At 35.1% G+C, this 23,995-nt stretch overlaps 2 protein-coding genes across 2 annotated transcripts in view; both read left to right on the top strand.

Moving 5' to 3' along the window:
* Smp_208040 (hypothetical protein) overlaps positions 1-3,132 on the top strand; it is a gene marked incomplete at both ends in the record, with an annotated part of 17,929 nt that extends 14,797 nt beyond the window's left edge. Inside the window, 2 exons of the mRNA XM_018796456.1 lie at positions 315-428; positions 2,994-3,132. Coding sequence (XP_018650667.1) covers positions 315-428; positions 2,994-3,132 — 253 coding nt within the window. The remainder of the gene's footprint in view (positions 1-314; positions 429-2,993) is intronic.
* A 4,163-nt stretch (positions 3,133-7,295) lies between these two features.
* Smp_159330 (hypothetical protein) lies at positions 7,296-22,350 on the top strand (the record flags this gene model as incomplete). The annotated part of the gene is made up of 6 exons (XM_018796455.1): positions 7,296-7,387; positions 12,686-12,845; positions 14,022-14,138; positions 17,715-17,894; positions 20,978-21,230; positions 22,187-22,350. The coding sequence occupies 6 exons, from the start codon at positions 7,296-7,298 to the stop codon at positions 22,348-22,350; spliced, it is 966 nt and encodes a 321-aa protein (XP_018650666.1).
* Positions 22,351-23,995: the final 1,645 nt, after the last annotated feature.

The raw sequence follows: 23,995 nt of genomic DNA, 5'->3' as shown, positions 1-23,995 counted from the left end.
AGTAGTTGAGATCATGAATCAATTGAAGCTGGACCACAATGGAACGAAACAGTCGTCCAGTGCTTCCAGGTTTTCCACGGTTATCTAGCTTCAATCGATTCATGACCTCAACTATATAAAATTACTACAATATCCACAAAACCCCTTCTGATAAAAACATTTTTAACTCTTATTAAATATTGATTAAATAATCACTTTTTCCTCTTAAATTAACCTCTGCAATCAATATTCACTTCAATGTACAGATAGTACTTTACTGGGAAATTCGTGAACGGTTATTGATTTTTTTTTCCTTTTTTTTTATAAAATTTCAGTGCTGCACATAAAAGTAAGGATGAAGATTATATGATGCCCAAGTCACCAAATGATTTTGATATCCTCTTGGATGAAAATTCTAATTTAATAGTACGACGTAAACCAATAGAAATGTAAGTAGATACATACAATAAATTGTCTGTGTTTCGTGGTAATAATCGTTCTTTTTCAGATGAATTGGATTTTGAAAAGATTATTTTATTTTCTAGACGATATTCGTCACGGATTTGGAGTAACATTTAATGGTACCTACAGACTAAAGTGATCTTAACAAAACAATACATCTAAATATTAATAGTCAACTCACTAACAACCTACCATGATATTTATAATTGATCGATCACTAGGCAGTGATCAATGTCATATATGTCAGGTCTTTCTTAGTGTAGATCGAATCCTATCGTTCAAGTTGCAGTGTGGTCATTAGTCTAGGTGACTTGACATTGCGTACACTATATCAAGGATCATCAGTTCCCTCAAGAGTACAAGTACGCCTTATTGACGAGTGCCAAGTAGCACGAAACCTAGGTCCAGGGTTTTCTGTAGAATACTTACAAACCACCATCTTACCTATCATGATAACTGAACAAAAACTGATATGATTCAATGTAAAAAAAACATGTCAAAGACTCCAGATGAAGATGTAGTACAAAATAAAGATGCCTGAATGCATTAGTTTCGATTCGTTTTATTTACACTGACCAATGGTCAGATTATATTAAATTGAACTAAGCAATGCTCAACAATCAGTAGTCAACAGCCTAATCCATTAACATAATTTACATTATCATAGTGTAGTGAACAAAACACCGGTTGGGGACAATCGAATGTATTTAAGCAAAACTTACAGACTATCTCAGTAAATTCTGATAACCAAACAATGAACAGTCAATTTGCAAATTAACAACAAATTGTTTCAATCTTCACTGTTTCTTCTCTTATTCCATTGCTCATGCATTTTCCAAACGATTGCGCTTCATTTCAGTTCTTTCCTCATCGGTCTTCTGCCAAAATACATTCTATGTCTGACCCACACCATATACTACTTATATAGATATAAGTAGACCACACCACAATAGCACTATACTACTTTAACTAACGAATGTAGTCAATTCACCGACTTATATAATTAATCCCTCATAATAATCACTTAGAGATAAGTTTTTGAGAACTAAGTCTTAACCAGTAGAATTAAGTGTAAGAAGTAAAACTGATGTTATCAATAGGTTTTAATGATCATCACATCTTAACACAAATTGATTAGCATTGAAAACGTGTACTATTAGAGTTCTTATAGTTAAGCCCTCTCCATAAGATTTTAAAGTTATGAATTCGGTCGTTAGAATGATCATAGATGCTCCAATTGAGATCAACCATTGATCAATATCACCGGAAGAATTATTATTATTACTAATTATTCTGTTTTGTAAATTGTTTTCTAATTATGTAATTGAATAAATAATTCTATTCTAATTAAATAAATTACTTGAAGATAGATCTAGCCAAGATCGTTCAGGTTATTAACCATCACATTGTCGTGAACGAGAACACAGTGAAGACAATCGAAGCTTGAATACAAAATTACAGAGCATCTTAATAAAACATGAGAACCATACAGTAAATACTTAATTTGCAAAATGTCAAGAGGTACTTCGTGGAGTTCTAGTGAGAAGCAGTGATCAGTGAAGTTCAAACCACGTCTGTTGTGAGATAGGAACTCACTGAAGACAATTGGTGTGTAGTGCCGTGCTTCATTAACAGTTCACCCTGATAACCGTTGTGGTACAAGTCTTAACGGTACATAATATCAGAAAGCAAAAAGAAGCGACAACTACATTTTTATTGATAAATGATGCAGACCAGAAAGCTGTGAGCACATGAGCAAATGTTAGCGAGCAAAGCAAAGATGATGCATAATGGAGATGGCTGGGAAGCCAACTCGCTTTAAGCGAGCGTTAATCAACATTTATAGTCAGACAAAAGTGAATGACAGACATACGATGAATAAGATACGAAATGTACATACACATATACGCTCATATAAAAAGGTAGTCAAGGTTAATAAGCGAATAATTAACAAGATCAAAATATGACTAATAATATACAGGAGAATTAGCTTGGCCAGTAGCTAGAATAAAGTATATGGGCTTAACATAACAGCCGATACTACAAGACATCCCAGCAGTCAGGTTTACCTAGGTGGATCCGATGCCTCCGTTTTATATTGAGCTTTTTCAAAACTGTTTCTATATTAGCCTTTATAGCATAGTTATCCAGTACATATCCCAACTATCCAAATCAATGAATAATTTAGTATTCCTTTTCTTTACCTCAAAATCTATATTCTGCTTAAGGAGCATCATTTCTTTCAAACTGACAGATACTGATTGTTAACGAGTTCCAACTAGTATAAAACCTAAATCTAGGGTAACCTAACCGTTATGAACGATGAACTATTATTAACAAACGTAGTTTACTACTAACCCAATGATATAATCGTATATTTTCAAAGGGTATACTTCAATTGAACTTAACTGTTGCTTATAATTACAAAGTTCAGCTTATATATATATATATATACATTACCATATAATAAAGAATTCCCAAACCTTTTTCTTTTATTTCTCAAGTCCACCAAAGAGTACATCAACTGATCAATTGAAACGTTCAAATAGTTGGGATCATTTAACACCCGCTGAAAAAGAAGAACGTATTCGAATGAAATTAGAACAAGTTAGAATAACTGAAAAAGAACGAAAAAAAGCTATTCTAGCTGCAAGAAGACGTCAACGTGAAGCATTAAAACCTAAAGTATAATACATAGATATACACTTAAAGATAACTTTATAATTTTTGAGGATATTATATTCTTAGACCTACACAACTTTCAATAGTAAGGGCAATAACTGTAACAGAATGATATACATTTGTTCACTTCATGGTTCTTTTCAACTGCTTACAATATAGGAATACGAGTCTTATTTATTGAAGATTATCTGTAATCAGATTAATGGAGATTGCAGTATTTCAACAGTCGAATTCACCAGTCTATCTAAGTTAGACCACCACTGGAAAGCCGTTTCGTCCTAGTGCGGGACTCCGCAGCAGTGAAAATCCACAATCCCAATAATAACACCTTTAAATGCCAGAACATGAGACCGAATGTCCTGGGTTCGAGTCATGTGTGCGGGATCGTGGATGAGCACCACTGAAGAAGTCCATACTAGGACGAAATGGCTGTCCAGTGCTTCCAGGTTTTTAATGATGTTCTAGCTTAGATCGACTCTTGAATTCAACTGTTATTTAAAATTAATGTACATACTTTGTTTCATACTGTTGTGATCGAAAACAAAGGTGGGGATGACCAATTGTATTTTAATACAAAATTACAGAGTTCTTTCATTTGAGAATCATTCATCAATTGTCTCAAACTTCATCTTCCTTCGTTGCCATAACAACTACTCTCTTCTTCTGTTCTTTTTGATTCGATCATCTCAATCTTCTGCTATCAGGTTTTCCACTTTCGATTGATGTTATATACTACTTATATCTGTCAACATAAGTAGCATATATATCACAATACCAGAGAAATTCGCATCAATAAAAATTAGATACGGTAAATATTCTGTAGTCATAAGAAATGTTTGTATAATTTGAATAAATAAATAATGTGAATAGTTTAGAAGAAAATTTCTTAAGAAGCATGGGGATATATTATTGGAAAAGTGATTTTATAAGTTATAACCGCTACAATAAATGGACTGAATGAGGTTGAATGAAGAGAATGAATTTATAATTAAGAATCTAAACTCAAATGCTACATAGTCAATCTTTGAATACTGAAGTTACCAGGGTAGTGCAAGCTGACTACACTATCCTTCTGATTACGTATGGCAGATTCAAGCATTTCAATAGATATGGCTTTCAGAAGGGGGTTTTGTGGAGTTTTATTATTTTCATAGTTGAAAGCGTGAGTCAATTGAAGCTAGACCACCAAGAAAAAACCTGGAAGCACTGGACGGCCGTTTCGTCCCACCGTGGGACTCCTCAGCGGTGTGCATCCACGACCTCGCCTCGCGAGATTCGAACCCAGGACCTACCAGTCTCGCGCCAGAGCACTTAACCGATAGACCACTGAGCCAGCATCCAATAGTGGTAATGCGTAGCTTCAAACAATCCACGAAGTTAAGCAACCGTTCACCAATTGTATTCAGTGAGTTACTATCTCACAACAGACGTGGTTGAACTCCACTGGTTACTGCTTCTCACTAGAACTCCAGGATTTATCTCTCGAAGTCAGTCACTAGTGAGTATATGATTATAGTCAGAAGGGGTTTTGTGTAGATTTACTATTTTCAGATATAGCTTAGACGAAAAGTAGTGGATTTAGAGTTTTTGGCTATTCATTATTTTGAAGGACATAGAAATATCAATGTTATATCCACTATTAGGTATATGATACATAACAACGCTTTTGGATGAACGTCCACCTCTTAGTCTCAATTTCTATGCAATGTATTCAGAGAATAATAAACTTTCTTCCACTTCTTTCAATGCATATCCTTTAGCACGTACGACTAAACTGGTAAATATCATTGGAAATAACATACAGCATACACATTTGTCAGTATGGTGGTTGTGCAGATAGTTGAATTTTATTGAGATCACGGACCAATCTAAGTTAGACAAACACTGGTAATCTGGAAGTACAGGACAGTTGTTTCGTATTAGTACGAGACTCCTCAACAGTGCGCCCCCATCTCCGAGGATTGAATCAAAGGAAAGTATTTTAGACGAGTGGAATTATAATAACTTATAGAACCAGCCGATTATCAGCGAAAAACTGAAAGGACCATTTTACTATTCAAAAGAGACATTTTTAGAATGCAGTTTAGAAAGTATGACCATAAAACTAGACCTAAATTTTTTTAATTCTTGGATTTTGTGATACAGTGATTGATCAGGAAGTCAGACAAACCTATCTGCATTATGTGGAACATAAGCAAGGTGTACGATCAGTCTTGATAGAACTAATACTTTCAATAGTGTTTAAACCCTTGCCATCCATCTTCACAGTATAATTCTCAACTGAGCGATTCGTGCCTAGATTAATCAACCAACCTTAATAATATTGCACTCTGTATTACAACTTGATCGATAGAATACCATTAAAATTAATGAATAGACGAATAGGTTTGTTCTCTGAGCTGGATGGTTTGATCGTGGAGCTTTCATCGTCCTTCTGAACGAAATCATCAGCACAAACTTCGAGTAGAAGTGAAGAGTTTGAATTTATTCACATGTGATTCACAGCTTGTCCTGTACATCTCGATGTTGATGCATAAAAGTAGGAACAAAAATCAAACCAATAGGAGATACAACCAAAACAAAGAAATAAACAATGACAGATTTAAGGTCGATAAAAAACCAATCAACATCGAGGTGCATAGGACAAGCTGTGAATCACATGTGAATAAATTCAAACTCTTCACTTCTACTCGAAGTTTGTGCTGATGATTTCGTTCAGAAGGACGATGAAAGCTCCACGACCAAACCATCCAGCTCAGAGAACAAACCTACATCAAAATCACCCACCTGAGCTACAAATCTTCTCCACTATCTCAATAGACGAATAGCATTGTTTGCTTATTAGTATCAGATATTTCAATAACTTATAAATGTTTTGTTTCAATATTGTCTTTTATTTTTCAGAAACAAGATAGTTCGGTATCAGGATTAGTTAAATTAACCGAGGTTTGTTCTATTTGAGGTCTTTTTCAGTACATTGGATACCTTCTTAACATTGGTAATTAAACGCTGATAAGGCATTGGGCTCAACATTGTCGATTATCAAATAAATCCTCCTTGTGAAATATATGTACATATATATACGGTACTTGGTAGTAGTTGAAAACAATCGGTAGGTAGACTTACATTTCTATAAAAGGACAATTGCAGTTGGAACTTGAGTAATGAACTATAAAAAACTGTTACAATTTAAATTCAACATTAGTATAGGGCTGTGGATATTGTTGAGTTTTGATTTTGATCATGAATCGATCAATGTTAGACCACCATTGAGAACCTGGAAGCACTAGACAACCGTTTCGCCCCAGTATGGGACTCCTCATCAATATGCATCCACGATCCCGTACCTGAGATCCGAACCAAGCACCTCCCATTTCTATACCATTGAACCGGAATCCAACAATGTTAATGTCTAAATTCGAACCAATCCACGATATTGCGCGAGAGGTAATTCTCGGAGTTGTGATGAGGAACCGTGACTAGTGGAGCTATTCCGTATCGGATGTGGGGCAGTTACTTATCAAAAGCAATGGAAGATGGTCTCGCAATATTTTGGATTGGTTGAATTTAGACATTTACACCGATGGATGCCGGTTCAGTAGTCTAGAGGTTAGGCGTTCGCGCTCGAGGCAGAAGGTGCTAGTTTCGAGTCCCGTATGCCGAGTCGTTGGTGTGAAATGCTAAGAAGTCCCATACTAGGACTGTCTAGTGCCTTCTGGTTAGGAGTGTCACGTGAATTCAACATTGAAAGCGATAGGTGATTTAAAAATGACTATAAAATTACTTAACGTAGTTGGGGATATACAACAAAGTAGATTAAATATCTGGTAAACAGCAAAATTAAGAACAGAAATTATTATGTGTGATAAGTTTTGCTAATTGAAAGCTATATTCGGATCCTAAGTCAATCTCTAAACCCCCAAACTAGAACTACACAGTGACTTGAACACGAGAAAAAAGGCACAAAATATACGGGAAGCACTTTACTCCAAAGGTTCATTTATGTACAAGAAATATAGGGTTTTTATATTATTTTAGAAGTCCTTTAGTTTTCCTGAAAATTCTAGAATACTGCTAAACATAGCAACAGTGTAGTAATTAGTCAATCAGAAAGCTCTACATGTGACTTTTCATTTTCGCGATACTCCTAGTCTGATGAAGAAATTAAAATCATGAAACAAACAGAAAATCAAATGGAATTACAATCAAGAAGAAGATCAAATCAAGTATTATTCAATTTGAAATCTATGCTTGATAATAAATTGTAAGTAGTATATAAGTAGAATATTGTAATTTCACTTTTATTTTTATTTAGAAAATTTGTAAACCAAAATACAAATTATAAAATTTGTAAGTAAAGATGGATAGTGGTTAGTAGTGGAATACAGCACGCGCGGCACTTCGTCCTATTTGGGACTCGTCAGCTGGATGTACCTGCGTCTTAGGGTTGATGTTCACTCTGGCACTCGAACCCAGTACCTTTCTCTTCAAACGCCGCCACGTTATCCACTCAGCCACTGAGTCCTGATAGCCACTTGCTTGTGCAATGGGGTGAAGTTTAAATTCACTTAGTATTGTTTGCTTGAATCTTCCCATCCATCTTTACTTACAATGCTTGCGAATTAAGGCTATATCGATGCAATACGCACAGTATGCACATATGCCAATTAGAGACTGACCAGTTGCAGTCCTAAACATCAATGTGAAGATTCAAACAAACAATACTAAGTGAATATAAAATATGGTCTTTTCATGTGACTAGATAGATTGATCACTAATAACATAATGCTATTTAAAGCAATAATAGTTTCAATGATAGATAAGGAGATAAATAGCGAAACCTTGAATAGAGGTTTTTATATTATATTAAGGCAATAAAATGAATTCAAGTTATTAAACATAAAATACTGTGAAGGTACTATCCTTAAAAAGAACATACTTTTTTGAATTGTATTGTGATATATATGATCAGACTGTTTACGATGGAAGTAGTTATATTACCATGTCAGAGTACTGACTTATTCGACTCTATTTCCTATAGGATCAGTGACCTCATTATCCAGTAAATTAATGTCTCAGTGACCCCGTGTTATTGATCAGAGAATCTTAGGGCCCATTGAGTCATGAGGCCCATTGAATCAAAAGATGAAGAAAGTTAGCAGATTAATACTCTTTTTTACTCTACACATTCATAACTCATCGAGCACCTGATGGCTAAACAACATAAGTAAGCAATTAAAATGTATACATAACTCAATCATAACTGATATAAAATGGAAAAACAAAGATAATTTATGAATGGTAAATTTGTATTGTATCCCCATTGCCTATTCTAATACTTGAAAGAACAAGGAACCACTGTAATTCCCACGATGCGAAGTAATAATGTAGTGAACAAGAACTCGCGTGTGGACAATCGAATGTATTTAAGCACAAAATTACAGACTATCTCACTAAATTCTGATAACCATACAACAAACAGTTAATTTGCAAATTACCATCAATTGTCTCAATCTTTACGGTTCCCTCTGCAAATATCAGTCCGTCTTCTCTGATTATTATTGTTCATGCACTTTCGTACCGATTGCGCTTCATTTTTGTTCTTTCCTTATCGATCTTCTGCCAAAATACATTCTATGCCTGACCACCACCATATACTACTTATATGGATATAAGTAGACCACACCACAATAACACTAAGACTGGTACAATGGAAGATTTATTAAACCCAAAACACGGCAACGACCCTAGTCGAAAATGTATTAATTACATGTTGTTCCTACAGCCATTTTGATTATTAATTAGGATGAAATCACATATATGGAAAATACTTACAGTTAAATCACATACTACATGTCATTCTGAGCATAGTTCATGTTGATTTATTACAAGAATATTGTACCCTGAACAAATATCGAACTCAAATAGATGAATGTAATGTCAATGAGACTATAATTTATAGCCGATCTTTGAGCGACCCTAAAGTGACTTTAGGACTGTTCACCTAATGACTAGAACTAAATGACGGTTATAAACCAGTGTGAGAAATTAGAATTATGATTTACGATTGATGGTTAAGGTTAGGAATTACATTTAGAATTTTATCACTCATTAAGACTCTGTTTAGAATAGATCTAATCTTCTACAATGAAACATGATGTCTTTTGGTCAGCTATATCCACAACTAATCAGCTTGTTAGCTCGGTTTTGGTATATATTGGACAATTATTTATTTATCGTTTTACCAGTTACATCCCACTGAAATAAATCTACTGGTAGTGGTCAAAGTAATGTGTCGTCCCTCAATGAACAGGGATTGTCCAGCCAAAGTAATGATTGATCAGTGAGCGAAGACAAATAAACATTCAACTTAGCTAAATATTTTGACACGTTTATTATTGTGAATTTATTTCTACCACTGATTTCTGCTTTGGACTGAATGTGCATGGACTTCTTCTACTTTATGTGAATAAATTGTCCTGTGTCTAAAATCTGATTCTTCCTTGTTAATCGAGGATTGTACCCGTGTTTACCATGTGATCTAGAACAATGGCCCAGTTAGATTACTCAGTCGACTATATGATATATCCTATCTCTGTTCTAGACTATGGATTGCATTGTCTCAGGGAAACGAGCAAACAGTTCGATTGTTCATTTATATCACAAGGATTATAAGATTTCATCTTAACCAAACTCACAATATACATCTATGTTGTGACTTTATAAAAGAAGAACAAGGCAGTATACCAATTTGTTGTGGTCTTATGTCCGGCTTTTTTTCACTTGAATTATCCACCAATCGGAATACGAATTGTCTAGTCTTAACACTGTGCCAAATCAATGACGTTCGACCAGTATGATCAGTCTAGCGTCCTAATTGGTCCCTTGTCCGTCTAGCCCTTCCAATTGAGTCCAGAACACCAATGACGGCTTCTGCTATACGAATCATTTATTTCAAGCATACTCTGTTTATATATCAGACAGACAGACCAGATCACACCACAAAATAGGAAATAATATTTGTACAAGATCAAGACAAATGTGGTTGTGAACATGGGATACAATAATCAATAAACTGAACATAATTTGAGAACATTAAATCGTATAATGACAATTCATAGGTCAAAACGAAGCTTATAGTATGAGGAATATAGATACATACAATCGAGCTACTCAATAGTTAAACAGTAAGAATATATATATAATAATCGTCCATTAATAGATCCCGGAAGTTATGCGTACTTACATCTTCACTAGGATATAACACATGTTATCTACCTAGATTCATTCATCTGATGAGTTCTAACCGGTACAAAACGTCCATAGTCCATTATAATAGTTCCCTGAAGTTACCCATACTTTCATGTTCACTAGGATATAACACATGTTATCTACCTAGATTCATTCATCTGATGAGTTCTAACCGGTACAAAACACCCTTAATCCATTCATAGGTCCCGAAAGTTACCTGTACTTATGTCTTCACTAAGATATAACCATCTACATATTACTTTGACTGCAATTTTGTTCATTAACTGTTGTTTGTTTGTTTTTATACATTAACCTTTATATTCATTTACATATTACCATATCAACAATATACATATATAGATTAATTTCATTATTTCATGAATGGATCAAACTATTGGATCAATCAGAAATCAATAATAATAATCCATCAAATCATTTAGAATTTATTTTAGAAGTAAATCAATATTTAATCATGTCCAAAAATCAATTAAATATAGAAAAACTTAAATATCGAATCAATAAAGCAAATTATATTTATAAGTAAGTTACCCAGATTATTTGTTTGTAAAGAAGTTATTATCAGTAAAGGGGGTTTTGATGGAGATTTTTAGTAATTTTAGTCAATTGAAGCTAGACCACCATAGGAAACCTAGAAGTATTGGATGGGTGTTTCGTCCTATTGTGAGACTCCTCAGAAGTGTGCATACACGATCCCACCTCGCGAGATTCGAACCTAGGACCTATCAGTCTCGGAAGCAAGCGCTTAACCTCTAGACCATTGAGTTGGTATCTAATGATGTTAATGTCTAACTTCAACCAATCTGTCTAGTGCTTTCAGGTTTTCCATAGTGGTCTAGCTTCAATTGACTCATGAGTTGTTGTTTTACAATAGAGTCCATGACTGATTAGATAACAATCTTAAAACTTTCAAATTTTATGACGTGAGAGGTTTATTGATTGATATTTGATAGACTGATCCAACTATCCCTTAGATGGGCTCTCAAGTACCTATTTTTATTGACAAATTGATTGATGCTGAGATTTAAGACTTATCGTTGAAGTTTTCAGGATCTTTTTCTTCTTGAGCCACAAATAAGCGAATAAGATGAACAATGATTAGTTTTTAGAAATGGGTATATTAGTTTCTCAAAACATTGATCTTAAACGTCTTATAAAACTCATACAGTCTAAAAGAGTTAACATAGGACCAATTCTCCATATATCTTTGCATGTATTCCATAGTTCTAAATGAGTCACTTTTAATCCCACATCTTTTAGTATACTTAATCGTTTCGTTTTTTACAGATTGATATCCGCTTGAAAACAGGAAGCACTAGATAACTATTTCGTCCTGTCATAAGATTCTCAAACAGTTTGCATTCACAACCTCTCCAGTGATCAAACCTAGGGACATTCAGATCTTTCAGAAAGCATCTAATCAATAATCTTAGATGTTTTTAGTTCAAAAGTAGACAAACTAATAAATTTTCTTCAAACAAAATATTTAACTAAGCAGCTATATCACAGAATAATCTAGTTGAAAACTAAGGGAATTTCATCCTCCTCCTCCTCCTCCTCCTCCTCCTCCTGAGTGGTCTGCTATACTAACGTTGTAGGTATAGTAAGCATAAACTAATAACAACCATAAACTCTGAGTCTAGCACCATCTAATGCTATACACCAACTCTCGAAATACAAAGATCTGATTGATAGGGCGAGACTAAACTTTATGGACGACCTTTGAATGAATCTTAAACGACCTTGAGAAATATTAGCCAATCAGAAGACAGTTGGGATACAGTAAAAATATACTATACAAAACTAAAAAATTAAAGCGGATACTGTTCTTTTACATGGCTTAAAAACTTCTCAAGGTCAGATATAAGTTCAGAAGTTCTAAAATCATAGTGCATGCGGTACAGGAACTCATCCGTGATAAGGTCTCAAAAATTCTTTTAGCCTTGACCACATAGCTTCAATGTTGTTGATATGGCTTAGGGTTAGGGTTTAGGCTTAAGGTTAGGGTTTAGGGTTAGGGTGTTAACCTTAATCGTGATCGAGCGAAAAAAGTCATTTGAGTACCACAGTCACAAGTATAGGAACTTCTTAATAATCACTTCTTTTTTAGACGCTGAATTATCACGTCTACTCTAAAATCCACTGTAAATTGATCGTATGTATGCATCAGGTACCGAACTTAGCGCCGTGACCTTGAAAACCTGCGAAAGCTTCTGACTGGCTCGTCCATAAAGTTTAGTCCCGCCATTGATAGTACAAAGAAAACTAAACATTTTCTTGTTATATTTGTTAGTAATTATCTACGTAAATCATGTGAAAAGCCAATAGAATTGCCAGAAAAGTTTATTAAACGATTAGATCAAGAAAAAGATCGTCCAACATCAGCTACATTAAAAGGTCTCCGAGATCATCATTTAAACAACCTTGATTCCTTGTTTAATGAATTTTTAAATGTAAGTTAACCTTTTGATTTAAACTACTTATCCTTTTACTTGGTATTGTTTGTTTGGATCTTCCCATTGATGTTTTTAGGACTACAATTGGTCAGTCTCTAATAGGCATATGTGCATACTGTGTGTATTGCCTCGATATAGCCTAAATTCACAAGCATGCTGAGCAAAGATAGATAGTGGCTAGCAGTGGAATCCAGCTTGACGCGCGTTTCGTTCAATTTGGGACTCGTCAGCTGGATGTACTTATCCTTTTGTGAAGATATATCCTCAAACTGAACGTCAGTATCTAGTTGATTTATTCTATTTCCATAGTCGCATAATCTAAGCCAGAGCGATAAAGCCTCTGATTGCACTATATAAGTGTCATATTTTTGAATCATCTTCAGTTGTTTATGCAACGACAAACAGAAATCAATCTCGGAGAGCTGCTTGAATTACACTTGTGTACTACTTAAACCATATTAAGTGACAAAGACAGTTAGCTAAAGGTCCACTGCCCATTTATTTGTCCTGAAGTTTGTATTAAGTTATCAGAAAAGTACAGGTATCTATAAGCAGTTGTCTACACTGGATACTCCAGATCCGTTGACCAGGCACCATCATCAACAACGTGCTGTGGCAGAGAACAAACTGACCTCTAGCTGGGAATGAAAGTGGGAAAAGGCGCTGAAGTTGGGTAGGACACATATTGTCGAAATAATCAAACTGCATTACAAAGTAAACCCTAACTTGAAATCCTGAATGCAAACAGAAGAGGTAGACCAAGGAATACATCACAACGGGAATCGAAGACAGGCATCAAAAGAATGAATAGCACTTGGAAACAACTGGAAAGGATGACCCAGGACAGAGCTAATCAGAAATTTCTCGTCGATGCTCCACTCTCCATGAGGAGTAACAGGCGTAAGTTAGTACCTCCTGAATACCAATCAATGTAAACTTTTCTTCAAAACCGAGGGTTAATGCAGGCCAAATTACTCAGTACTGACATTTCTAGCTTCAACACAATACTCCGATCCAAGTTTAGCCACTAAATATCACTGATATCATAGTAACTTCCTGTATTGATAAACCAGACCTGTACTAAACAGTTCATTTTATGAACTATTTATCAAATTGAATTTACACCAAATGTTTGTTCTCTTATAAATCTTTGAATATATTTTTCTTCTTTAGGTAACAGCTAAAAAGCTTGGTTTATCAGTGCCCCAACTTTGTCAAATGTCTGAAATAGACTTAGCCCCATTAGTTGTAACTCCAAAAACATTCAATCAGACTGTGGAAACAAAACAGGTAATATTATTTCTTGTTTATTGAATGTTTTCATAGTATTTTTAATCAACCCTGAAACGTTTTATTTTCTTTATTTGAACAGTTAACTATCATGTTTATCAATTTCCTGTCCACTATTCATTCAGAACTTTTTCAGCTAAAAGCCTCTATCCATGGTCTGATTATCTAACTTTTTGATGCTATAAACATTTTCGTGAACTGAATACGTAATAAATGACTTAGGATACGCCCCCAAATGCCCTCGAACGGCCGAGAGTGGGGAAAGTCAGCTCTCCGTCCCGAAATGCTCTCACACAGCCACACGTATACAGCCTCTGCCAGGGAAGTACTACTCACTGCCTTCTCGTGGCATTACTGTTGTTTATGAAATTGAGAGGACGAAAAGCGAATATCCGGCGCTTTAATCGGGTTGGTAGACATGGCGTGTCCACCTAGGGGAGTTGGAAAACCCTGATTCCAAACCAGTGGTGTACATGGGCTACAGTATCCTGAAGGAACAAATGGCCTATGAATCAATCGTTGGTCACCAGCTACCATGGGACTGCATCTCCTCACGATGCTCCACTGCCTTGTGGGTCAGACCTTTAGGTCAAAGGCTCAGGGTGTGGCCCCCTAAGAAAACCACCTGCTTCGGTCTGGGCACCCAGACAGTATCATAGCCCTCACACAATTAAATAAAATCGCAATTTTTTATGTGGCGCATATATATCTGGCGCCCCCTTTGTACCAATATTTATGTGTCCAAATAAATAATAAATAAATGATTTAAGGTAAAATTTATAAAACCGAATGTTTCCGCCCTCCGTTTCTGTGTACTTTAATATAGCCATTCTTAAGAGGTCATATTCATTCTTTTAAAAAAATTTAATGACCAAGGTTTCCGCAATAAAAATGCAGCTATATACTAAAATCATGAGAAAGAACATGTAACGGTACACTATATATACATAGGATGATTCTGTATGAAATTACTAAAACTCGTAAAATTACTGTGACATTATTAGTAGTATTGTAGTGAACGAGAACACACGTGGGGACAATCGGATGTATTCGGAGACAAAATTGCAGAACATCTTAGTAAAATCTGAAAACCATACAGTGAATACTTCATTTGCAAATCGTCAATCAATCGCCTCAGATCTCATTGTTCTTTCGTTTCCAAACCAACCACTCTTTGTCCTCTTTCTCTTCTCTTCGATCTTCTCAACCTTCTACCGTCAGGCATTTCATTTTCGACTGATGATACATACTACTTATATCTGTTGACATCAATAGCACACACTACAGTATGACCAAATTCTTCAGACCAGAAATGTCAGCAAAACAAAATAAATGGATGTCAATTATCTATGCAAATGTATTAAAGAATTCTACAAGTCACTGCTTAATCACTTTTCAACTTTAAATCTCTATTTTCACTCTCTTTTGATGAAGTCCTGTACGTAGATAGGTGTGAAATTCTGTTGTGAGTTATGTCATCCATAGGATTCTTTCAAGGCTTCTAAACCAACTGTCGAGGTTACTTGTAAAATCTTGAAATGTATCTATAAAACGACACCATTTTGTAAAATACTGTAGGCAACAACTGTTTAAAGAAATCCATTCGTGAGGTATTCAAGAGTTAATGATGCTGTGAATGATGTAGTTAAAACGGAAGCGTATCTTCAAGTGAGTAGAAAACATTTACAACACGTACTATCACTTAGAAGATAGCACAAGCGAGTAATAATGACAAACGGAAGTGAATTAGGTTAAACAGTCTAAAGTACATAAGCTGAAACACAATAAATTGGAGAAATAAGTATGAATACAACTAGAGAAAGGAATTAATTGATAATATTACTTTGTTTATATCCGGTCAATCTTCGATTATAATTTATAGTTCAGAAGGGGTTTTGTGGAGATTTCAGTATTTTCATAGTTGAAATCATGAGTCAATTGAAGCTAGACCACCATGGAAAACCTGGAAGCACCGGACGGCCGTTTCGTCCTATTATGGGACTCCTCAGCAGTGTGTAATTCATGTCCTTGGCATGACCGAACATAAAATAAGCTACTGATTATAAGTAAGTAGTAAGCTTAATATACAAAAAGAAATCATCAAAGAAATAACGAATTCAGAAAATTTAAAACAGATTTTATATCGTTTGAATTAAGCAGAAACAGATGAATCGAGAAGTTTTTAACCTATTGATAGCTGAAATTGTTTTGTTACTAACTGGAATCATATGAATAATTTACAGTTGGATTTTATCGAAAACGATTAAATTCATTGATAGATAGTGGCTAGCAGTGGAATCCAGGACGCACGTTTCGTTGTCCTGTTTGAGACTCGTCAGCTGGATGTACCTCCATCTCAGAGTTGGTGTTCACTCTGAGACTCCAAACGCGCGCCCTGGATCCACTGCTCACCACTATCCATCATTGCATATAAAGCTTGTGACTTCAGGCAATATCGAGGCAGTCCGCAGATATGCCAACAAGAGACTGGTCAATTGCAGTCCTAAATAACAATGGGAAGATACAAGTAAACAACACCAAGTGAAAGTAGGTTCATTACACAAATAATGGTAAATATATTCAGATTTATATTAGTAAAAATCAATCTGTTGCATTTTATGGTCGGTCAGTCATTTATAAACAACTTAATATATCGCAGAAATGTCCCATACTTCATTCATATCAACACAATATAACAAAGAAGTTGAAGTCAAAGTAGCATCACTGACAGTAGGAAATATGATTTGAAGTCAACAAATGCGATAAAGGAATAGAAAAATAAAGAAATCATATTAATACTTAATATTTGGACTAGTCATCTAACATCTCTAACCACTGACTACCATTGTTGCTCTGATCCCAACTGGGTAACCAACATCTCTACTATTCACCTCACTACAACTTCATCAATAGAACTGATAATTTTATTTAGCATTCTACTCCTAGACTCAGCAGTAATTATTTAGTGGTCTCATGCTTGATTTTACTGATTTTCTTTTTTTTTCTCAACTCCGTTTTACCATTTCATTAAACGGTTTATTCCTGGGAACAAAACACCGAACCCCATGTTGAACTTATTGTAAAACGTCAATTTTCTAGGTTATAGGGTCGTGAGAAAACAATCTTAATAACTCCCAAATCATAATATGACAAATGTTCAAAGATCAACATTTCCCAATACTTTTACCGTTTATGTCAAATATTTGAAAGCGTGAGTCAATTGAATCTAGACCACCAGGGAAAACCTGGATGGCCGTTTCGTCCTATTGTGGGACTCTGCAGCAGTGCGCATCCACGACATCACCTCGCGAGATCCGAACTCAGGATCTCCGGCGCGAGACAGGTAGATCGTGGGTTCGAATCTCGCTCGCGAGGTGAGGTCGTGGATGCGCACTGCTACAGAGTCCCACAAAATACTAAATCTTCACACACACACACACAAAATACCCTTCTGATAATATGTCAAATATGATAAGGTTTGTACAAATAATCAAACTACATTAGATCATTGGTTTACATTGACCATTTATTTCTATTTATTGACTAAATTTATAAATTTAGAAATTTTCTATCAAAATGAGACCAACATTAGAAGATAAAGAAGAATTAACAAAATTATTAAAACAAGCTGCTTTTCAACCGCTTGATTTAAAATTAATACTTTTCTATCAATATTTAGTGGATTATGGATATAAAGAAAATTGTCCATTCATTGATCAAGATTTTATATTTCATATTGAAATTTTACGTTTTGAAGTAAGTTAATTTTTGTTACATCCTTTAATCTGTGTATCCACTTTAGTGACAAGTATATTTTGTCTAATGTAGATTAAGACCTTGACACGATAGGCTGATTGGCTTAACCTTGTGGCTAGTATGCGTGAGTTCAATGTGGGGGGCAGAGAGACGAAAACTATTCTATCACCTGATTGGCTAGCAAGCACGAGGGAGAGAGAGAAGACAAGGACAACTGGAACACTAATCACTTTATTCCAACCCCGATCTAGTACTCGAATTCCCAATTCAGATTAGGGTGAAAAGTTACATGAATAAATAGATGACTAAGCTGACCACAACGTACAATAATTAGAAAAATACAATTATGTCCAAAACTGGGGGATTAGAGTAGAAAATAGAGTACAAAAGGTTACGTCTAAATTACAATAGTTTTGGAATAGAAAATGCTATGTCAGTGAATCATACATCAAACGAAAGCTCATGATCTGTAGAATAGACCAGGGGAAAAAGTAAATGTTACAATTATACAAGCTTTGAATTGAATGAAATAAGGTCCCCAAAAATAGCTTCCGTAGTTTGTTCAGGCCTCTTGTTTCGCGGTTCACATCAGTTTTTATTGTTAGAACGGGGGTTCTTATGGAGATTTTTAGTAATTTTATAGTTTAAATCATGAGTTAATTTAAGCTAGACATTTGAAGTTAGATATTAACACCGTAGGATGTCTGCCGGCTCAGTGGTTCTAAAGGTTAAGCGTTCAAGCGCGAAACTGGTAGATCCTGGGTTGGAATCTCGCGAAGCGAGATCGTAGATGCGCACTGTTGAGGAGTCCTACATTAGTTTCTATTAGTTGAATAAATCATATTTATATCGATGTTAATATATGAAATCTTAAAGCTAAGAATTTGATTGCAAAAGGGAACGAATGATTTTCCAAAATGATACTAATCATTAAGAACTATTCTCCCTATGAAATAGTTTTGTATAGTTTTCTTTATATGTTCATATATGAAATACTGTAGTGAACAAGTACTCGCGTGCGGACAATCAAATCTATTTGAGCACAAATTACAGACTATCTCACTAAATTCTGATAACCATACAGTAAACAGTTAATTTGTAAAATAACAAGCAATTGTCTCAATCTTAACTGTTTCTTCTGTAAATATCAGTCCATCTTCTCTAATTCCATTGTTCATGCATTTTCGTACTAATCACGCTTCATACCTGTTCGTTCCTTATCGATCTTCTGCCAAAATTCATTCTATGCCTGACCATCACCATATACTACTTATATCGATATAAGTAGACTACACTAAAATACTACTTAATAATAGTTTTTATTTAAATGTTAATTTCATTACAGGAACTTCATCGGGGTCATGTTGAACACAATTTAATAAAGAAGAAAGTTTTATGTATTTTACAAACATTTTTAGAATCCGTTTGTCCACCACAAATTCAAGTAAGTTAAGTGTTGTATCCCGAAAAGAATTATGAATGGTAACTTTAAGGACTATTTATGGACCAATATGATACGTATATTTCCTATTTTATAATTGTTAGGTAACTTAAGTATTCATATTAATGTTCCTTTTATTATGAGCTTTATTTTGATTTATAGACTATTATTATACGATTTACCATTCTTGAGTTATCCCTAGTCCATTAATTACTGTCCCCCCTATTCACAGCCACATTTGGCCAAATCTTGTACAAATGTTATTTTCTATTTTATGGTACGATGTGGTCTGTCTGGTTGGTATATAAACTTAGTATGTTTGAGAATAATGATTCATATTGCCGAGGCTGTTATTGATGTTCTGGACTTAACTGGCTTGGCTGGGCATACGCAGGACCGGCAAGTACTCTAGACTACTCGTATGGTTTCCATGTGTCATTTGGTCCGATCAATAATTCGCTGATCTCTTATTGGCGGTCTTATCACATTATACATTAACAGTGCATCCAGGTGGTCCACAAGTTATAACAATCACTATGATGAAATAGTGTACCAAAACCTAAATTGATGTACACATGTGCCCGACTGATAAAAATGTGATTTACCATAATAATCCTTTCCAACAGTTCAGTTCCAAAGTTATACAATCCATATATATTACTACTGACTGGTAAATCTATGGATAAATTATATGTTTGAAGAAAGGGTTTTCTGAACATTAGTTTACTTTATAAGTATTATCTATTTGTTTGAACATAGAATAAGTCACTCATTGAGTTATTTGAGTTCTAAGTAGTGAACAAAACACCGGTTGGGGACAATCGAATGTATTTTAACAAACATTACAGACTATCTCGGTAAATTCTGATAACCAAACAATGAACAGTCAATTTGCAAATTAACAACCAGTTGTTTCAATCTTCACTGTTTCTTCTCTAATTCCATTGTTCATGCATTTTCCAAACGATTGCGCTTCATTTCAGTTCTTTCCTCATCGGTCTTCTGCCAAAATACATTCTATATCTGACCAACACCATATACTACTTATATAGATATAAGTAGACCACACCACAGTTATAGCCTTCATGATATAAGGTAAGTTTGTGTGTAAATTACTTGGAATGATTGAGTGATTCTTGTAAATGATATCAAAGAATGGATTCGTAACTGCATGATACGAAACTGGTACATTTGCAGAACAGCTAATGTAATTAATCTATATTGTCTACTGCCAAATTATGCTGAAAGATGCTGTTGAATACTATCGAGAGGGGATCTCATTGATCTTAAAAATCAACCCAGTACTTCCACATGAGAAAATCATTACTCCACTGTATTTCTGTCTACTAATCGCACTAAAAGCTACATCTATAACTACTGACTTATCAGCATGAATAATGTGTCTTTCTTTGACCAGGTTAGACTTTAAAATATATAATTACACAACTCCTTAGTATACATCCAAGAACATTCTCTTAAAAATATCCCTCTCTGTTTTATCGATTTTTTTAGTGGTGTAGATCGATACAGGTAAAGTGTAAAAATGTAACTAGAGTTAAGTAGCAACTACCTTTCATATTGAGTAAACTTTCTAAGTACTAATAGTAATGGTAATAAATCATTCATTTCGTTTCATTTTCAGATTGGTCTACCAAATGAAGTTATTAATCGATTAGTTGGAAGAATACATCGTCAAACTGATCATAAAGGTCCAATAAGTTTAAATTTATTTGATGAAGCAGTTAGGTTAACTTTCAATGAAATTTTACCATTTTGGGCTGGATTCAAAAAAAATATTTTATGTAAATCAGCCAGTACACAATCACGAATTCAGTCAACAATGAAATTAGACGACCAGAAAATACATGGAACACCTTGGCTGTCTAGTCCATTGAGTAAGTGTTGTTTTTTTTAGTGATTTACATACCATAGTTTACTTACTTACTTACACCTGTTACTCCCAATAAAGCATAGGCCGCCGACCAGCATTCTACAACCCACTCTGTCTTGGGCATTCCTTTCTAGTTCTATCCAGTTTTTGTTCATTCTTCTCATGTCTGTCTCCGTTTCTCGACGTAATGTGTTCTTTGGTCTTCCTCTTCTCCTTTGACCTTCAGGATTCCATGTGAGGGCTTGTCTTGTGACGCAGTTGGGTGACTTCCTCAACGTGTGTCCTATCCACTTCCTTCTTCCTGATTTCTTCCTCCGCTGGAATCTGGTTTGTTGTCTCCCACATTAGCTTGTTGCTGATAGTGCCATACCATAGTTTGGGAGGGTTTATATTTTAGAGATGAACTTAAGCGACTGATGAAATAGTTTGGAGAGTTTTCGCCCTCCTTCTGATTTTCCAGACCAAGCTTCTGGATAATAATCTATCATTCTTTTCTTGTAATTGGTGATGTGGCGCCAGAACCACGCAAAAATACAAAACAGATTCCCACTAGTTCCCACCATTAGTTTTTTGAAACTACTTGTAATTTTAGGGTCAAAAATAATTATCCACTAACACATGTTGTCTAGATTTCCTCAACGTTTAGCAAAGTGGCTCGCAGTTAGCCATTGAGCAGCACGTCAATAGATCACTAGATCCTTCAAATTCATTGAAGCCAGACGTTCATAGCCGCTGTCTACAGATGATGAACATCTTTGTTATGGATAAATCGTTTAGTATTATCTCCACCAGTTACAGAAACTCTGTGCTGTTTATTTTCTCTGATCTAGAATGTTAAATATAAAAGATCCCGTAAACCCTAGAATTCTTGAATATTTTGTGTAAATGGTACATTCTTCAGTCACACCCTTGAATACTATGTACTAACATATCAAACTAATTTTTTTTTCATTTTCTCAGCTTACAAGTATCATCAGGTATTAGAAAACCGTTTAAAATTACATCAAGATTGGCAGTTACCGTCAATAGAAGTACAACTTCCCAATATGCCACATGATAAGGAGATGAATTCGTTTACTTATTCAATACGAAAAGGTGTAGATTGGCAAAATTTCGGACACTAATTACCTAATATATCCAACTATTTTACTTGCATCATGGTAACAAATTAGATTATCAGAATTACGTCTAAAATCCTTTCATATAACTGATATTTTTTTATAAACGAAGTTATATTACAGATAATTAAAATAACTCATTGTGTCATCAAATAAAAATAGAGATAATTCAGCTATGAAAATTTTCCTTTCGACAAAATCATTTACTTAAGCTGCATATTCGTATTTATAGTTGTATAGTAACATTCACTTGTAAAAATATTCTGTCTTGGTATATTGATGACCTTTGCGACTAAAGGAAACTTAAAACTGTATAAAATTTATAAGTTCAAGATCCATGCAAACGATCTGAAAAATAAATTTGAGTCGCTTCTCCTGCTTCCTTATCAAAAACACGTAGAAGGATTGGACTGAAAATACTAATGTATTCAAAGTGGAGTAGTACTAGAATCATTCTTTACCACCTCATTGCCACACTCTTGGGTATTACCGTATGCCGTTGATTTTTGTTGAAAAGAATCAGCTGTACTTCTTCATTTCCGTTAGTTTCCTGTGATAAACACCCGAAACACATTTTAACAACCTCGCCTAGAGCATTTCATGTGTAACTGCTATTCCCAAGACTGAATGAAGGAGGAGAGTTGGATTCACGGTTATCAACCCCATATCGTAGAAAACAACCTTGAGAAAAAACATTAACCAGAATAAACAATTTAAACCATTTAAACTCTGTCCCGGGAGTTGAATGATCTTCATTCTTAAGAATTATGACGCCTCATGATGAAAGCCAACATCCTTCGGAAGTCACGAGACTGACGCCCCTTCTAACAAACAGAGCAACAATTGTATAGAGGCATAGAATGTTCGGAAAGTGTGGGTGATCGAGAGGACCTATCAAATAGCTGCCGAAATGAGGATATACAACTTGGTGGTTCTTGGAATCAGTGAAACATATTTGACCCAAGCTGTTCAACAATGGGTAGATAAGAGAGAGATGATTCTGTACTCCAGTCACGAGGAGGAAAATGCTCCACAGACTCAGGGGGTTTCTCTGATGCTGTCCAAAGAAGCACGTAATTCACTTATAGGATAGGAATCTCATAAACCCAGAATCATCAAAGCAACTTTCAGAACAAAGAAGAAGGGGGTCACAATGAATGTTACCTAGTGCTATTTACTTACCGACGATAGAAACGACGATGATAAAATCAGCCCTGTGGAAGACTGCTGCCGATCATGACGCAGTGCTCAGGAAAGGACCTGATCATCCTGGTGAGAGACCTAAGTGCCAAAATCGTAGTGGACAACACCGGATATGTAGATATCATGGAACGACATGGACAAACTGGGAGAAAGTAACTAGAATGGTGACAGATTCGCAAATTTATGTGCATTCAACAAAAGTGTTATAGGAGGCGCGATATTCCCCACAAACACATACACAAAGCTACATGGATCTCACCGGATCACATCATGGAGAATCAGAAAGATCATATTTGCATCACTAAGAAATTCGGAAGGTCAATGGAATAATGTAGCGTTACGTGCCATGTTAAACCCACATAGCTTATTCTAGCTTCCGGACAAGGCAATCTACTCATTCTTCTTAAACCACATTTTGACCTTGCCACTTAATGGTTAATTTATTCCG

Source organism: Schistosoma mansoni, chromosome 2 (genome assembly GCF_000237925.1).
Source record: "Schistosoma mansoni strain Puerto Rico chromosome 2, complete genome".
In the NCBI taxonomy this organism is placed as follows: domain Eukaryota; kingdom Metazoa; phylum Platyhelminthes; class Trematoda; order Strigeidida; family Schistosomatidae; genus Schistosoma; species Schistosoma mansoni.
The sequence above is the reverse complement of the archived record's forward strand: the minus strand, read 5'-3'. Positions and strand labels throughout refer to the sequence as shown.